General features: G+C 53.7%; 1 protein-coding gene across 2 annotated transcripts in view; it reads right to left on the bottom strand.

Annotated features, from left to right (window-relative positions):
- RPTOR (regulatory associated protein of MTOR complex 1) overlaps window positions 1–13533 on the bottom strand; it is a 109540-nt gene that overhangs the window by 34783 nt on the left and 61224 nt on the right. The window contains exons 17-22 of one of the 2 annotated variants that reach the window (XM_066565814.1): window positions 12105–12245; window positions 10654–10771; window positions 8969–9109; window positions 8342–8500; window positions 2349–2467; window positions 1985–2053 (exon numbers count right to left, since the gene is read on the bottom strand). In XM_066565814.1, the coding sequence (XP_066421911.1) occupies window positions 1985–2053; window positions 2349–2467; window positions 8342–8500; window positions 8969–9109; window positions 10654–10771; window positions 12105–12245 (747 nt within the window). The remainder of the gene's footprint in view (window positions 1–1984; window positions 2054–2348; window positions 2468–8341; window positions 8501–8968; window positions 9110–10653; window positions 10772–12104; window positions 12246–13533) is intronic. The other variant, XM_066565815.1, reaches the window with a different exon arrangement.

Here is a 13533-nt window from a genome sequence, read left to right as displayed (position 1 = left end):
CCCGGAGCAGCTGGGGCTGCCCCTGGATCCCTGGCAGTGCCCAAGGCCAGGCTGGACAGGGCTTGGAGCACCCTGGGACAGTGGGGGAGTCCCTGCCCATGGGATGGGCTTTAAGGTCCCTTCCCACCCAAGCCAGTCCATGGTTCTGCAATCTTTAGTCCCCCAGCACTCTCCAGATGTGGAAGCCCATGGAGAGTTTGCCCAGCTGTTCCCACTGAAGCCCCCAGCCCCAGCCAGGTCCCCCAGACCTGAGCTGGGTTCTGCTCAGCTCTGCCAATGGAAGAAAACCTCAGCTGGCCCAGCTCCAAAATAAAGCCTCTCCTTCCCTGAATTTTACAGTAATTAAACCAAAATATGAAACCCCTGGAACATTCAAGTGTTTTACATCACCTGAGGCAGTATTTTTGTTTAAGTAAGAAAAACAATTTTTGTTTGCATTCACTGGTAAAATTCAGCCCCTGAGTGGGCAGTGCTTGCACACACCGGGGAGGAGCAGTGCCCACGTCCAGAGCTCCCTTCCACATCCAGCAAGCTCCAGCAGCACGAAGGAGAGCTCTCAGGACACAGTTAGCAAGGATTTAATTGTCACTGATTTGCATCAGACACTGGCCAGCTCCTGCCTGAGCTCCCACAGAGCCCCGAGCTCTCATGGTCCCACGGCACCGCTCACAGCACAGCCAGAATGGGAGCAGGAATGGCCAGGGCAGGATCTGAGCCTCACAGCCCGCTGTGCTGGGCAGCTCACAGCCTGTCTGCTGTGTTTTGGGGTTTGGTTTTCATCACAAAGCCTCGTTAGAAGCCACCTAAGGCAGGTGGTGCTGGCCAAAGCAAAGCCCCCACATGCGCAGCACGACCCCAGGAGCGACGCTTCCCTTAGGGGACTCTGGGCTAAGGCAAAGGAGAACAAACCATGTTGTTCCCTGAAGCATCCCCAGATCCAACCCTTGTCAATGGGAATGCTTCCTGTTTTCCAAGGCTGTTGGAAGAGCCGTTGCCTTGGGAAGCAGGGGCAGAGCAGCTGGCCCAGCCGTGCAGGGTGAGATGCAGAGTCCCAGTGCCTGAGCTCTGGGGCTCAGGTCAGCACAGCACAGCCAGGCCCACGCTTGTTAGAGACAGCACAGAACCCCCCATCAGCACTCCCTAGGGATGTGACAGCAGAATGATCACTGCTCCTGCTGGCACAGCAGCGTGGACACCAATGCTGGTACTGATCCACCTCTCCCCTGGCCAGGGAGCAACTCCTGAGAACACATTTCAGTCAGGAAAAGCAGATCTGCTTCCCCTTTACGTCCCTTTTAACAGTAGGAGCAACATCTCATTTTGCAAAGAGCCTTCCAAACACAGAACTGAAATAGTTTCATGCATCTAGAGCAGAGAGAGGGAAATCTTCCACCTTTTCCTTTCCTTCTTGCCCTCGTTTGGCATCTCCAGCCTGTCATTTGTTGTACCCATCTCTCCAGGGAAGGGCTGAGCTTGCTGCCCCCACTGCCAAGAGAATCCTCTGTCCCAAACCCAGCCCTTACCACTCACTGGCACGTGCACTTTGAACAAACCAGGGTTCAAGTCAGTAACTATTGTCTCGAGAGAAACAGTGATTTCCAAGCAGAGATCTCTGAGGCGTTAAGATGGCAGTGCACAATGCTGGCATCTCTTACTGCAGCTCCAGCTCCACAGCCCTGGGCTGAGGATCTGGGGTTATTCCCTGGAAAGGCCCAGTAAGAGAGTTCCCATTGCAATGGCTCATGGTCTGGATGTTTGGGAGGCCAGAAAGGGTCACCCAGAGCTTTCTGTGCCCAGCCAGGGGACGCACAGGGTGAGATGATGTCCTGGGGTGGCCTGGCCCAGGCAGGGAGCAGCTGCTGCCCCAGGGTGGCCCCTCCAGGGACATCTTGTCACCCCCAGGATGAGATGGGATGAGGATGGAGGTTTAGGCACCCAGCCTGGGCTGGGGTGAGGAGTGGCAGGGGTCTGCATGCTGACTCACATGTACTAGTTCACCTGGGTTGGAGAGCCGTTGTGGCTTCAGTCTGCAGGCCAGTCCCACTTGCATTATCTAAATCAGTTTGCAAAGGGATAATTTAATGAAGGATACTTAAGGTTTATCCCAGGGACTGATCTAGACCTCATTTATACCCTAAACCAAGCCCGGGCCCTCCCCCATTTATTCATTTTACCTGGTCAGAGTTCAGAGCAGAGTTTATCACCGTGAAGCATTAAAAGCTCCTCCTGCAAAAGGCAGAGCCCTCCAACGGACCCATCCAGGTCAGTCTGCCTAAGCCTTGCCTAAGCATGAGAAAATCCACATCCAAACAGCTGGCAGGCACAGGTGAGCAGGGCCAGGCACTTACCTTGTAGGCAATGCTGTTGAGAACCTTCATGGCCAGGTCAGACACGTCGGGGTAGGGGTCAGCAGCCAGGTGAAGCAGCACCCTCCAAATTTGGGTATAAACACTGTTGAAACTCACACCTAGAAAAACAAAAACCACAACAAACCCCAAAGCCCTGCAGCACATGACAATCCATCAACTCCAATTCTTTGATCTGATGTGAGAAAATTCATTAGAACTCTGAACAACCTGATGGCATCTCAGGGAACATCAAGAGAGGAGCTCAAAAACATCCCACACGGGCATTTTGCCTCCCTTTTGCCTGGCTGTGAACTCTGCAAGGGCTTGTGAAATCAAAGTGGGAGGAAGCAAAATAAATTAAAGACTCCCTAAATCATCTCCAGTCAAACTCCTGCTTTTCCAGGCTCCTGAAGCAAATCACCTGGAAAGGCCAAGTGGATAATGTCTGAAATACTGAATGGGGTAAACCCACAGTTACTGCCCTATACTGTTGTGGTTATTTTTATTAAATTGTCCAGGGGTTTGCACACTCTACAAGTTTACTAAATGTTTAAAGCAAAGCTTTAGGAGTTGAGCCCTCAGGAAGCAGCGAGTCCAGCTCAGTCTTTCCTATTGACATTTGTATCAATTCCTCCAATTTGTTATTTAATGAGCACGTCAGCTGTTCGGTATTTCGGCAGAAGGGACTGACAGATTCAAAGTACAAATCAAATTAATAAGCATTTGCAACAACTGACAAAATCCTGTGAACATTTTATTTTGCTGCTTTTGGGGGAGAATTTGTTGTTCTGCCTCCGAGCCCTGCCAGTGCCTGATCGTGCAACGCCCCGGCTGGGAGTGCAGCCATTTGGACAATGTTAAAGTGGTTGCACTAACAACAAAAAAGAGCTAAAATAGAGATTTCAGATGAGTCACAATCAGTGCTAAATGACAGATCAAGCTGTTACTGCTTTTCCTCCTGTGCTTCTGGAGGCATCTAAATATAAAGTTGGGAGGAAAGGGCCCCTTGGTCACCAGGCAGCTCCTCACCTGGCAGAGCTACACCTGGTCCCCAGAGCAGCACAGCAGGCTGGGGCAGAGCAGGTCTGAGCTCCGGGAGGCTGCAGGCTGCCCTTGGGCTGAAAGGGGAACCTTCCTCTGCCCCAAGTGCCCAGAGTGGGACAGATCACTGCAAAGGGCCAAGGCAGCCCCCATGACCCAGCTCCTCCCTCTCACCCCCCTGCAGAGGGTCTCTGTCCCACCTGGCATCCAAAGGATGTTCCAAGTGATGTCTGCTGAAATTTGCACCTGGGAATCTCACAAGGGAGCACCTGGACCGTGCTGTTTGTGTGCTGGAGGTGTCCCATGCAGAGCCTGCAGTGATCCCAACCTTCCCAGGGCAGGCCAGGGACAAACCAGAGAATCCCACAGAGCTTGGGCTGGGGGGACCCTAAAGCCTGTTTCACACCTTCCACCACCCCAGGTTATCCCAGCCTGGCCTTGGACACTGCCAGGGATCCAGGGGCACCCACAGCTTCTCTGGGCACTCTGTGCCAGGGCCTTACACCCTCACAGAGAAGGATTTCTCCCCAGTATGCCAGGTAACCCTTCCCTCTGGCCGTGGGAAGCCATTCCCCCTTGTCCTGGCACTCCAGGCCCCTGTGTAAATCCCCTCCTCAGTTCTCCTGGAGCCCCTTCAGGCACTGGCAAGGCTGTAAAACCTCTAACAATGTAAATTGTCATAAGGCTGTAAATTGTAAAGGCCATAAATGTATATTTAGGTAATATTGTATAATATTTATATAATACAATAAAATTGCAAAGGCTGTAAATATATAACAATGTTAAATCCTGGAAGCTTCTATTACCAAGGAAAGAAAAACTGGAGGGGGAAGGATAAAGAACAAGAAGGGAGAGAGGTAAAGTGCTACAAGGTGTGGGAGGAAAAAAGGCTCAGCTCGTGAAGCAGCAGCCAGGTAATGTCTGAGGTGTGCCCAGAGCTGTGCCCAGAGCTCTGCCTCCCACACTCCAGCCTGTTACATAAGGGCCAGTGGGAAATCTGGATGCCTTCAATTCTTTAAAGCCCTTGAAAGAGAGTAAAAGGAAAAGGGAGAGGAGGAAGAGTGAGGGGGGCACCCAGCTGATTTCCCAGGGGCCCTGGTAACCACCTCAATCACAGAGCAAGAAACCCAACGGCATTTTTTATACATCTAAGTGTCAGGGAAAAACCAAACTTTAAGCAGAACTGTGCCAGTGCAATTCCCCCTTCACCTGGCAGCCTTTGAGGAGAACACAGGGAATTTCTCCAAAGGCACCTGGGGCTCAGGGCTGCTGCTTCCAGAGCCGCTCTTTCAGCTGCCACCGCCCCACTGTCCGAGCAGGAGTGACACTTCTGACACTGCTCCCTGCCAGATCCTGGGCTCCAGTCCCTGGGAAAGGGAGCAGCAGAGGTGGCAGGAGGAACAGCAGCTCCATTTCACCTTTAGGGCTCCAGAGCCCAATCTGTCCCTGAGATGCAAACCAGGAGCTGAGCAGGGCTGGGCACTGATGGAAGCAGACAGCTCTGTAATTATCACTGACTCCCAGCCAGTTCAGTGCCCCTTGCAGGGTGGACTCGTGTTTACAAAACCATCCCTCCCTGCTAAGAATGGCAAAAATGAATTGCCTGAGTTGGATTTTCCCTGCACACATGGGGGTCAGCTCACCTGTGAGCCCTGAGGAGAGGCTGGGCTCCAGCAGCTCCAGGGAGAGCACAGTGCATGCAAACCCCACTGCTGGTGGCTTTATTTATTCCCTTTGGTTTGCCAGCCTGGGACAGGGTTTCTTTCCAACCCCCTGTAAAAATCACTGCAGTGTTTTGAAGCCCCAGAGATGGGGCAGCTCCACCTCCCACCAGCAAAGCCAGACCAAGGCTGCTCCCCTGGCCCCAGGCCAGCTCCTGGGGAGGGACAGGAATGGAACCCTCACAGAGCACACAGGCAGTGCTGTGCAGGGAAATGCAGCTGAAATACCCCAGGCTGAACAGGCCTGAGGATCTGGGGAGCTGCTTCCCCTCAGTGCCAACCACAGCAGCTCAGTGTGCCTGCCATAAACCCTCCTCCTGCCAGGAGTGACACAGAGGGACCCCGGGTGAAGGGGACACCCCAGATCCCCACAGCTGCTCAGTGTGCCTGCCATAAACCCTCCTCCTGCCAGGAGTGACACAGAGGGACCCCGGGTGAAGGGGACACCCCAGATCCCCACAGCTGCTCAGTGTGCCTGCCATGAACTCTCCTCCTGCCAGGAGGGACCCCGGGTGAAGGGGACACCCCAGATCCCCACAGCTGCTCAGTGTGCCTGCCATGAACCCTCCTCCTGCCAGGAGGGACCCCGGGTGAAGGGGACACCCCAAATCCCCACAGCTGCTCAGTGTGCCTGCCATAAACCCTCCTCCTGCCAGGAGTGACCCTGGGTGAAGGGGACACCCCAGATCCCCCCAGCTGCCCAAGCTCTGCTCCCTGCAGGCACAGCCCAGCCCCTGAGCCCCCCTGAGCTCACCCTGAGCAGAGCTGCAGCTCCCCGTGCTCCACAGGAGCAGCTCAGCAGAAGGAATTCCTCAGGGCAGGCACCCCTGGCAGCACCAGCAGGGACACAGCCCCCTCTGAGCAGCCCCTGCAGCAAGTTCCCATTCCCAAAGCCCACCCAGATCCCTGGGTTTTGCTGCTGTGCCTGTTCCCAGCTGCACACACTGCTGGCTGACCCGCTCCTCCTCATTATCTCGGTGCATTAGCCCAGAGTAGGAGGCTCCCCTGCCCCAACTCTCTCTGTTTCCTGCACCTCAGTGTCCACCTCCACCCCTGCTCTCCTCATCCTCATCCTCATCCTCGCTGCAGCAACCTCTGCCCTCACTGGCACTCTGAGGCACATCCTGGCAAGTGGCAAACAGCTCTCCACCCCCAGCCTCTCCTGCTGGAGGAGACAACAATTCCCCAGCATTTCATGGCTCCAAGATTTATTTTCCTCCTTCTTTGATCACTCCTTAAGATAATCTTTCCAGCCAAGCTCTCTGTGGGACAAAGGCTTTCATGGTGCAGTTTGGATATGAATAATCAGCCTCGAGGTATGCAAACCCCCATCTTAATTCCATCCCTTTTCCTATCTTAAAACTGAACATTTCCAGGACACCAAGATTAATGAGTGGCTGCATGGAAAAGCAGCAAGGCTCAGCTTCCCTTCCAAAATGATGTCTTTGTTGACTAACCACAAACTGCCTCTTGCCAGCTGGAAAAGTGGGCCAGAAATAAATGTCTCTCCTGGTGCTGGCCTGTCTGGCCAAGGAGCAGCTGCCAGAGAACACAGAGCTCGGCTCAGAGCGTGTGTGGTGGCCATTGGGGAGCCATAATGGGCACATTTGGCCCACAGCTAGCTAAGGAACTGCTTGTAAAATGGGACAAGGAGGAATGGAGAGGTTCTCCTCAAGTTTTTGGGAAGAAGTCCATTGTGTGGTGCCTCAGTGCCCGTGTAGAGACTGATCCAGAACAACCACTCCCGTGCCAAGTTCCTAAAGCTGCCAGAGAGGAGCAAAGAGCTGAGCTTCAGCAGGTTGTGGCTGCCCCTGGATCCCTGGAAGGGCCCAGGGCCAGCTTGGACAGGGCTTGGAACACGGTGGAAGGTGTCCCTGCCCATGGCAGGGGTGGCACTGGATGGGCTTTAGGGTCCCTCCCAACCTAAACCATTCTGGAATTCTGTGATCAGTCAATCAGCTTAGGACAGGAATGCAGAGCACAGAACACAAACCGGGGCTGAGAATTTCTCCCTTCCCTCTTGCAGACCAGATTTCTGCTCCACTTGGAGTCTCCCCACGTGCCCCAAACACCTTTTCCATTGCTGTGGCCATCTCAGATGCCTTGCTGCAGAGCCAGAGCCCCATCTCCTGTCTCAGAAGACAAGAGCAGAGCATGCACTCCTCCAGGCACAGGGCTCTGCTCCCCTGCACCGCAGCCCAAGGCCCCAGGAGCAGGGTTAGCCTGGGCTGCAGAGCTCTGGGGGTGCCTGGGGCTGCTGGCACCTCTCCTGGGGAGCAGGAGACAGGGCTGGAGGATGCTGATGCTTCAGAAGGAGTGAGAAAAGCCTGGCTTGCAGCGGGCAAACGGGAAGGTAATGGGATTCTGTGCGAGTCATGAATTTTAAACACTTCTCTAAGCTCCAGCTGGGTCTGAGCTCTTTGATGGATCAGGAATGAAGGAGGCCTTGGAGAGCTGCTCTCCCTTTCCAAAGTTCCCCTCACCACCTCCAGCTCCTCTCCAGAGCCTTTTCCAGCTGTGCTGCACAGCTCTGGTGAGACACACACCAGCCATCAAGCACACACCAGTGGCAATGGGAAAACTCCAGTCCTAGCTCAAGATGGAGAGAAATTTCCTAACATCCCTGCCATGCTTCAGAAGATCCAATGTCATTACTGATAATCAAAAGCAAATTAACTGATCAAGTTCCTAATGAACTCATGATTTTAAACTGCCACAGGGGCTCAGTAATTACAATCCCTGAATCTTTCAGCTGGGGAGAGTCAAATCACCATTAATTCTCCTAGAAAACAGAGCAGAGAAAATGTTTCTTTGGTCAAGGCAAAGGTGATTTCTCCCTGAGTTACTCTCTTTGCACTGATTTGTGAAAATATGGGCCCATTTACTGATTACAGAGGAAACACAGAGACTTCCCCCAGCACTTCCCCATGCATGCTGCTTTCCCTGGAAGGAGGCCATTCCAGAAGCCAGGTCCTTCTGCATGGTGCCTGTGATGCCGTGCCAGAATGGCTCAGACTGTTTGAAAAGCTACAGGTACTTTACAGCCAAGCTGTTGTGGCCCCCACATTCTTTGTGCCTGAATTCCTGACAGGATTTCAGTGCAGCTTAGACCTGGAGCCAAGAGCTCCCACTGCCACCCCTCTGCTGGGGTGACCCAGGCACACAGGGCAGGGAGGGGAATGTGCTGGAGCCCCAGGGCAGGGCAGGGCAGGGCAGGGGGGCTGTGCTCACCGATGAGGGAGTTGAGGGAGGAGTAGGAGCTGACTCTTCTCATCTTGTCGATGGTCTCGAAGGACAGGATGTACTCCTCGTTCTCAGGGCTGCCCAGCGTGCTGCTGGCACTGCTGCTCGTGCTCAGGTTCCCAGGGGAAAAGGCCACAGAGCTCCCAGCTGCCAGGACACAACAGCAGATGCTGCAACCAGGACTGGCAAGAGAACCATCTTCACCCAGACAAAACAGCCCTTTTCTAAATCCTGCCACGCTCAGGGAAGGAAACCCCTTACCCAGGGGGCAAAGCCACAATTCCCCTTTTTCATACTGAAGGATTAAACACAGAACAGGAAAAAAATTGAGTTAAAAATCCACTTATGCTTGGAAGCTGGAAGGCACATTTTTTAGTCCCCAAACACTCAGAAAAATCAATGCTAATGACCAGAAAATTGCAACTAATTATGAGGGGGCTCCTCATCCAAGCCCTGGGAGCGGGACAATTTGGGATGAAGCGCCAGCTGCAGCCTGGGCTGTGCACAGGGGCAGGGCAGGTGCCCTGGCTGGCACAGGGGGCACAGGGCAGGTGCCCTGGCTGGCACAGGGGGCACAGAGGAGGTGCCCTGGCTGGCCCAGGGGAGGTGCCTTACTCTCCTCGTTGAGGCTGAGGTTCTGCAGGCTCTTGTTGAGGCTCCTGGCGCTGGTGACGGCGCGGATGTTGCCGTAGGAGCTGACGGAGCGCAGCCGCGGCGTGCAGGGCCCGTCCCGCACCGGGGTCAGGCTCCCGCCCTCTGCAAGGCAAGAGCAGCAGTGATGCTGAGCGTGCCCTCAGAGCCCCCAGTGCCATGGCTAAGTGACACCCAGACCCTGGGGAAATGGCCTCTGTATGTGGCCACTGCCCCCAGTTGGGGTAAGCAACCTGGAAATTTCCAACTTTCCTGGGTTTCTCCAAGACTGAAATGCCAGCAACCAGGACCCTGCAAGGCCATGGCTGGCACCAAACCCAGCCCCAAACTGGGTCAGTGCCCAGCAAATGGGCACTGAGCTCCCTGCCCTATGGGAGGGGTCCCTGCCTAGGACAGCAGGGCTTGGAACCAGAGGAGCTTTAGGGTCCCTTCCAGCCCAAAGCAGGCTGGGGTTGTGTGGCTGATTCTGACCAGTCTGTCACACTGATGCAAATGAGTCATTAAAACACCCTGACTGAGCAGAGTTGGGCATTCTCTGTCAGGCTAAAAGGGGACACGCTATGGCCGTGGATCCAGCCTGGATCCCATCTCTGCTGTCCAGGAGGGCAGTCTGGGACATCCAACAAGGCCAGGTGAGCCCAGCCTTGCCAGTGCCTCCCAGGGGCCCTGGTGACTCCTCTCTGCCACTGCCCAGCCCCTGTGTCAGGACAGCCTGAGGCAGCCTTGGCCAGCTCCTCTCTGCTGCTGCTCATCAAACCCCCCCTGGATTTGCTCATCATCAGGAGCTATGAAAATTCTGGTTTCCTCACCAAATTTCAGGCCTGATTTAAATGATATTAAAGTCCCATGGGCTCAGAGGAGCTGCTCTGTTTCCCTGCAGTGGCTGCACTGTGGTGGGGGGCCAGTGCTTCCAGAGTGTCCCACTTCAGGATTCTTTTGGCTCAGGAAAAGCACTGTAGAAAGCCCTGTAAACATGCAGTGTTTATCTCCTGCAGCAAATGGGGAGGAGCTCATTTTCCAATATGATTCAGTTATTCACAGGACAGGGAGACCAAACCACTCTGTGCAGAGACAGCACACAGTCTGGTCTCCAAGATGCTCCTGTTATCCTTCAAGATTTCCACTGCAGTTTACATCTAAAGGAAAGGTGAGGTCAGAGACAACTTCACCAGGACATTTCACTCCTCACATAAAGCCTCAGACAGAACAAAAGGGATGAGGCCACAGGCTCGGAGCACAGAGTTCTTCCCCTCCTTGCCTGGCCCTCCCAGCAGCAGGGCTGGCTCGTGGTGTGCTGGAGCTCTCAGCAGGTCACTGTGACACTGGACGTTCACGTGTGGCTCCAGAGGGGAGACAGAAAATGAGTCTGTGCTGCCTTGGCCAGCATCTCTCTGAATGGGCAGGAGGCTCCTGGTGAGCTGCAGCCAAGGCTGGGGTGGGGACTCAGTGCAGGATGGACTCCTCCAGTGCAACATCTCACAGGGCTGAACAGACACCAGATGTCCCCTCCTTGTCACCCACCACGTCACAGCAGGGCTCTTTAATAAACCCCCACCCACAAGAAGCTCACTGTGTTGGGAGAACTCCTTAAATCATTCCCAAGTACTTTCAGTCCCTGCATCTCCTGGGCAGCCAAAGCCAAGCCCCACCTGGAGCAGCTGGAGAAGGGAGAGGGTAATTCTTCTCCTCCTCTATGAACTGCAAGGCCACGGTGCAGAAATTGCTCTCGTACTGAACCACCAGGTGACTCAGGGCCACCACCAGCTCCTGGGGAAAGAGCACAAGGAACATCTCATGGGTACACAGAGCAACAAGGGACTGAGGGCAAACACTGACCAGCACTGTTGGTGTTACTGGGGGGCCATCCAGGGGGGAAATTCTCCCTTAATTCAGGGGGTGAGCTGCAGAAAGGGAGAGAACTGTGTCTCACACCTGATTCCTCACAGCCTTTCCTGGCCAGGCTCCCTCCCTTTGGAGCAGCCTGCCCTAAGGGAGCTGTCCCTGCCTAGGACAGCAGAGCTTGGAACGAGAGGAGCTTTAGGGTCCCTTCCAGCCCAAAGCATCCTGGGGTTGTGTGGCTGGTTCTGACAGTCTGTCAGGCTGCTGCAGTGCCACAGGCAGCTCTGACCTGGCCCAGCCCCCGGGGTGTGTGTGGCTCCCTCAGAGCCAGGGCTGTGCCAGGGCTGGGGGCTCTCAGCCCCTGGGGCACGGATGGACCCTCCTGGCACTGCCCAGCCCCTCCAGGAGGCACCTCCTGCCTGGCCCCTGGGAACAGCAGACAGGAGACAGAGCTGCCTTTGGCTGCTGTCTGTGCTCGGGGACTGATCTCCCAAGGAGAGATTTATGAATCTCCCAGAGCATTCCGTGTGACACGCAGCTCTCTCCTGAATTAAACTGATTAAATGCTGGAACGAGACAACAGAAATGAATCTTTGCAATGCTGCTGACAACTGCCAGGGTGTTGATGTTCCAGTAAAGTAAACACAAACATTAGGACACTTCAGAACAGCCCTCAAAAACAATCCAGAATGTCAAAAACCATTTAATGTACTGTTGATGTACGATGGTGCCTCAGAAACTGTAGCTCTCCCAAAGCTGGGGAGGGTGGCAGCAGCTCTCTGGCCACAGAGAGCAGGCACAGACTTTCCCAGAAAAATCCTGGGAAGCTGGGTAGAAGCTGTGAGAAACTTAGAGGAAAAGAACTCAAACATTTATTATCTCTCTTTCTGCAACCATTGTTTATAGATATGGTTCTCTAGAGTGTGTTATTGATAGCCACCAATAGCGTGTGAAAAATTTTCACTTTGAGACCAACCAGGTCTTAGTTCCACCACTGTTTCTATAAGAACTGTGGATTTCTAACATTAAAGTGTCTTTCATGCCTTCTGGATCATGGAGTCAATAATTATTACCTGGCTGGGGGCTGCTACCACAGGAGAGCCACTGTGGAGCAGCCTGAGAGGTTCTAAAGGCAGGGAGGGCTTTTCCCTGGCCAGAGCTCCCCCATTCCCTGCACGGGCCGTGGCTCAGGGAGCAGGGGCAGCCCCAGAGCAGAAGCCAGCACAGCTCCCAGCTGAAGGAGAGGTGTCAGTGGCCTCACCTTGCGGACCATGGGGCTGCCATCGTTGATGAGCTGGGCCAGCATCATGGCCACGTTGTGGTCGATGGTGGTCGAGTGGTCCGTGCGCTCCGCAGAGTTCCCCACGAAGGTGCCCAGGGCAAAAACTGCAGCACAGCGAACCTGGGGGCACAAAGAACAGCCCTGCCTGTCCCCTCTGGGTCTCAGCCATCCCCACACACAGCAGCACTGCAAACCTGAGCTGCTGGGTCAGTGCTGCAAACCTGAGTGTCACAGACACATTTTATGAACAATCTTTTCTTTAAGATTTTTTTCTCTTGAGAAGCTGAGAAGCGTCAAGAATAAAATGTAAACAGTGATTGTCTGCTGCTGTGGAATGCAGCAGGTGGATCTGGGATTGGTCTCATGTGGTTGTTTCTAATTAATGGCCAATCACAGCCCAGCTGTCCAGACTGTCTCAGTCAGTCACAAGCCTTTGTTATCATTCTTTTTCTATTCTTAGCCAGCCTTCTGATGAAATCCTTTCTTCTATTCTTTTAGTATAGTTTTAATGTAATATATATAATAAAATAATAAATCAGCCTTCTGAAACATGGAGTCAGCTCCTCGTCTCTTCCCTCATCCTGGCACCCCTGCAAACACCACCACACCTGAGCTGCTGGGTCAGGGGGGCCCCTGGGGAGCAGCAGCCCCAGCAAACTCAGTTTTAAGCATCCACAGATGCAGGATATGGTTAATTTCCCAGAATACTCAGTGACCTTCCCATGGGTGACTCTTCCAGTTGGTGCTGCCTTGAATATTAATTAGGTACACACAGCCCCTGTTGGGATGTGGATCTTTCACAGGAGTGCTGGCTACAGTCTTCAGTTATGGGCTTAGAGGATGGGAAAATGGAGAAAAACCAGGGAGAACTTTGGAAAGCCACCCCACCTGTGCAGAAACACTGCTCAGAAAGTGGGGAGGATGGGGCCAGGGACAAGAAGAGGAGGATGCAGGACAGAGGCTGGATGTGGAGGGGATCTCATCCCTAATCCCTGCACGTTACCAGAGCTGTTTATCTCAGCTCCCTTCTCCCAGGGTGTGCTGGGTGTGTTGGGCTCTGTCAGTCACTGCCAGGCCCTGCACAATCCCTCCTCTCCTGGGAGTGCCACAAAGGTAAAACACAGCCAATTAAAGATGCATTTTCACAACGAGCAGGGGAGAAGAGTTTTCTTACTTGAAGACTAGAGGGATTTTTGCAAAACACAGTGACTTTTGGGACCACATTTTTAACAGCTTCTGATATGCAAGGAAGCAAAAACTGTGGCACTGCAGTGCCCAGGTCCCAGGGGTTTGGGGCTCTATGAACTCCCTCTGCATTTCTTTGGAAGCTCTTCTCCTAGGGTGATAAATTTTGATTTTTGGGCTTGTTTGATTTGCATCACCTTGAAGAAACAGCAGCAAGATCCTT

Source organism: Molothrus aeneus, chromosome 26 (genome assembly GCF_037042795.1).
Source record: "Molothrus aeneus isolate 106 chromosome 26, BPBGC_Maene_1.0, whole genome shotgun sequence".
Lineage (NCBI taxonomy): Eukaryota > Metazoa > Chordata > Aves > Passeriformes > Icteridae > Molothrus > Molothrus aeneus.
This window is presented reverse-complemented; position numbering and strand designations above follow the sequence as displayed.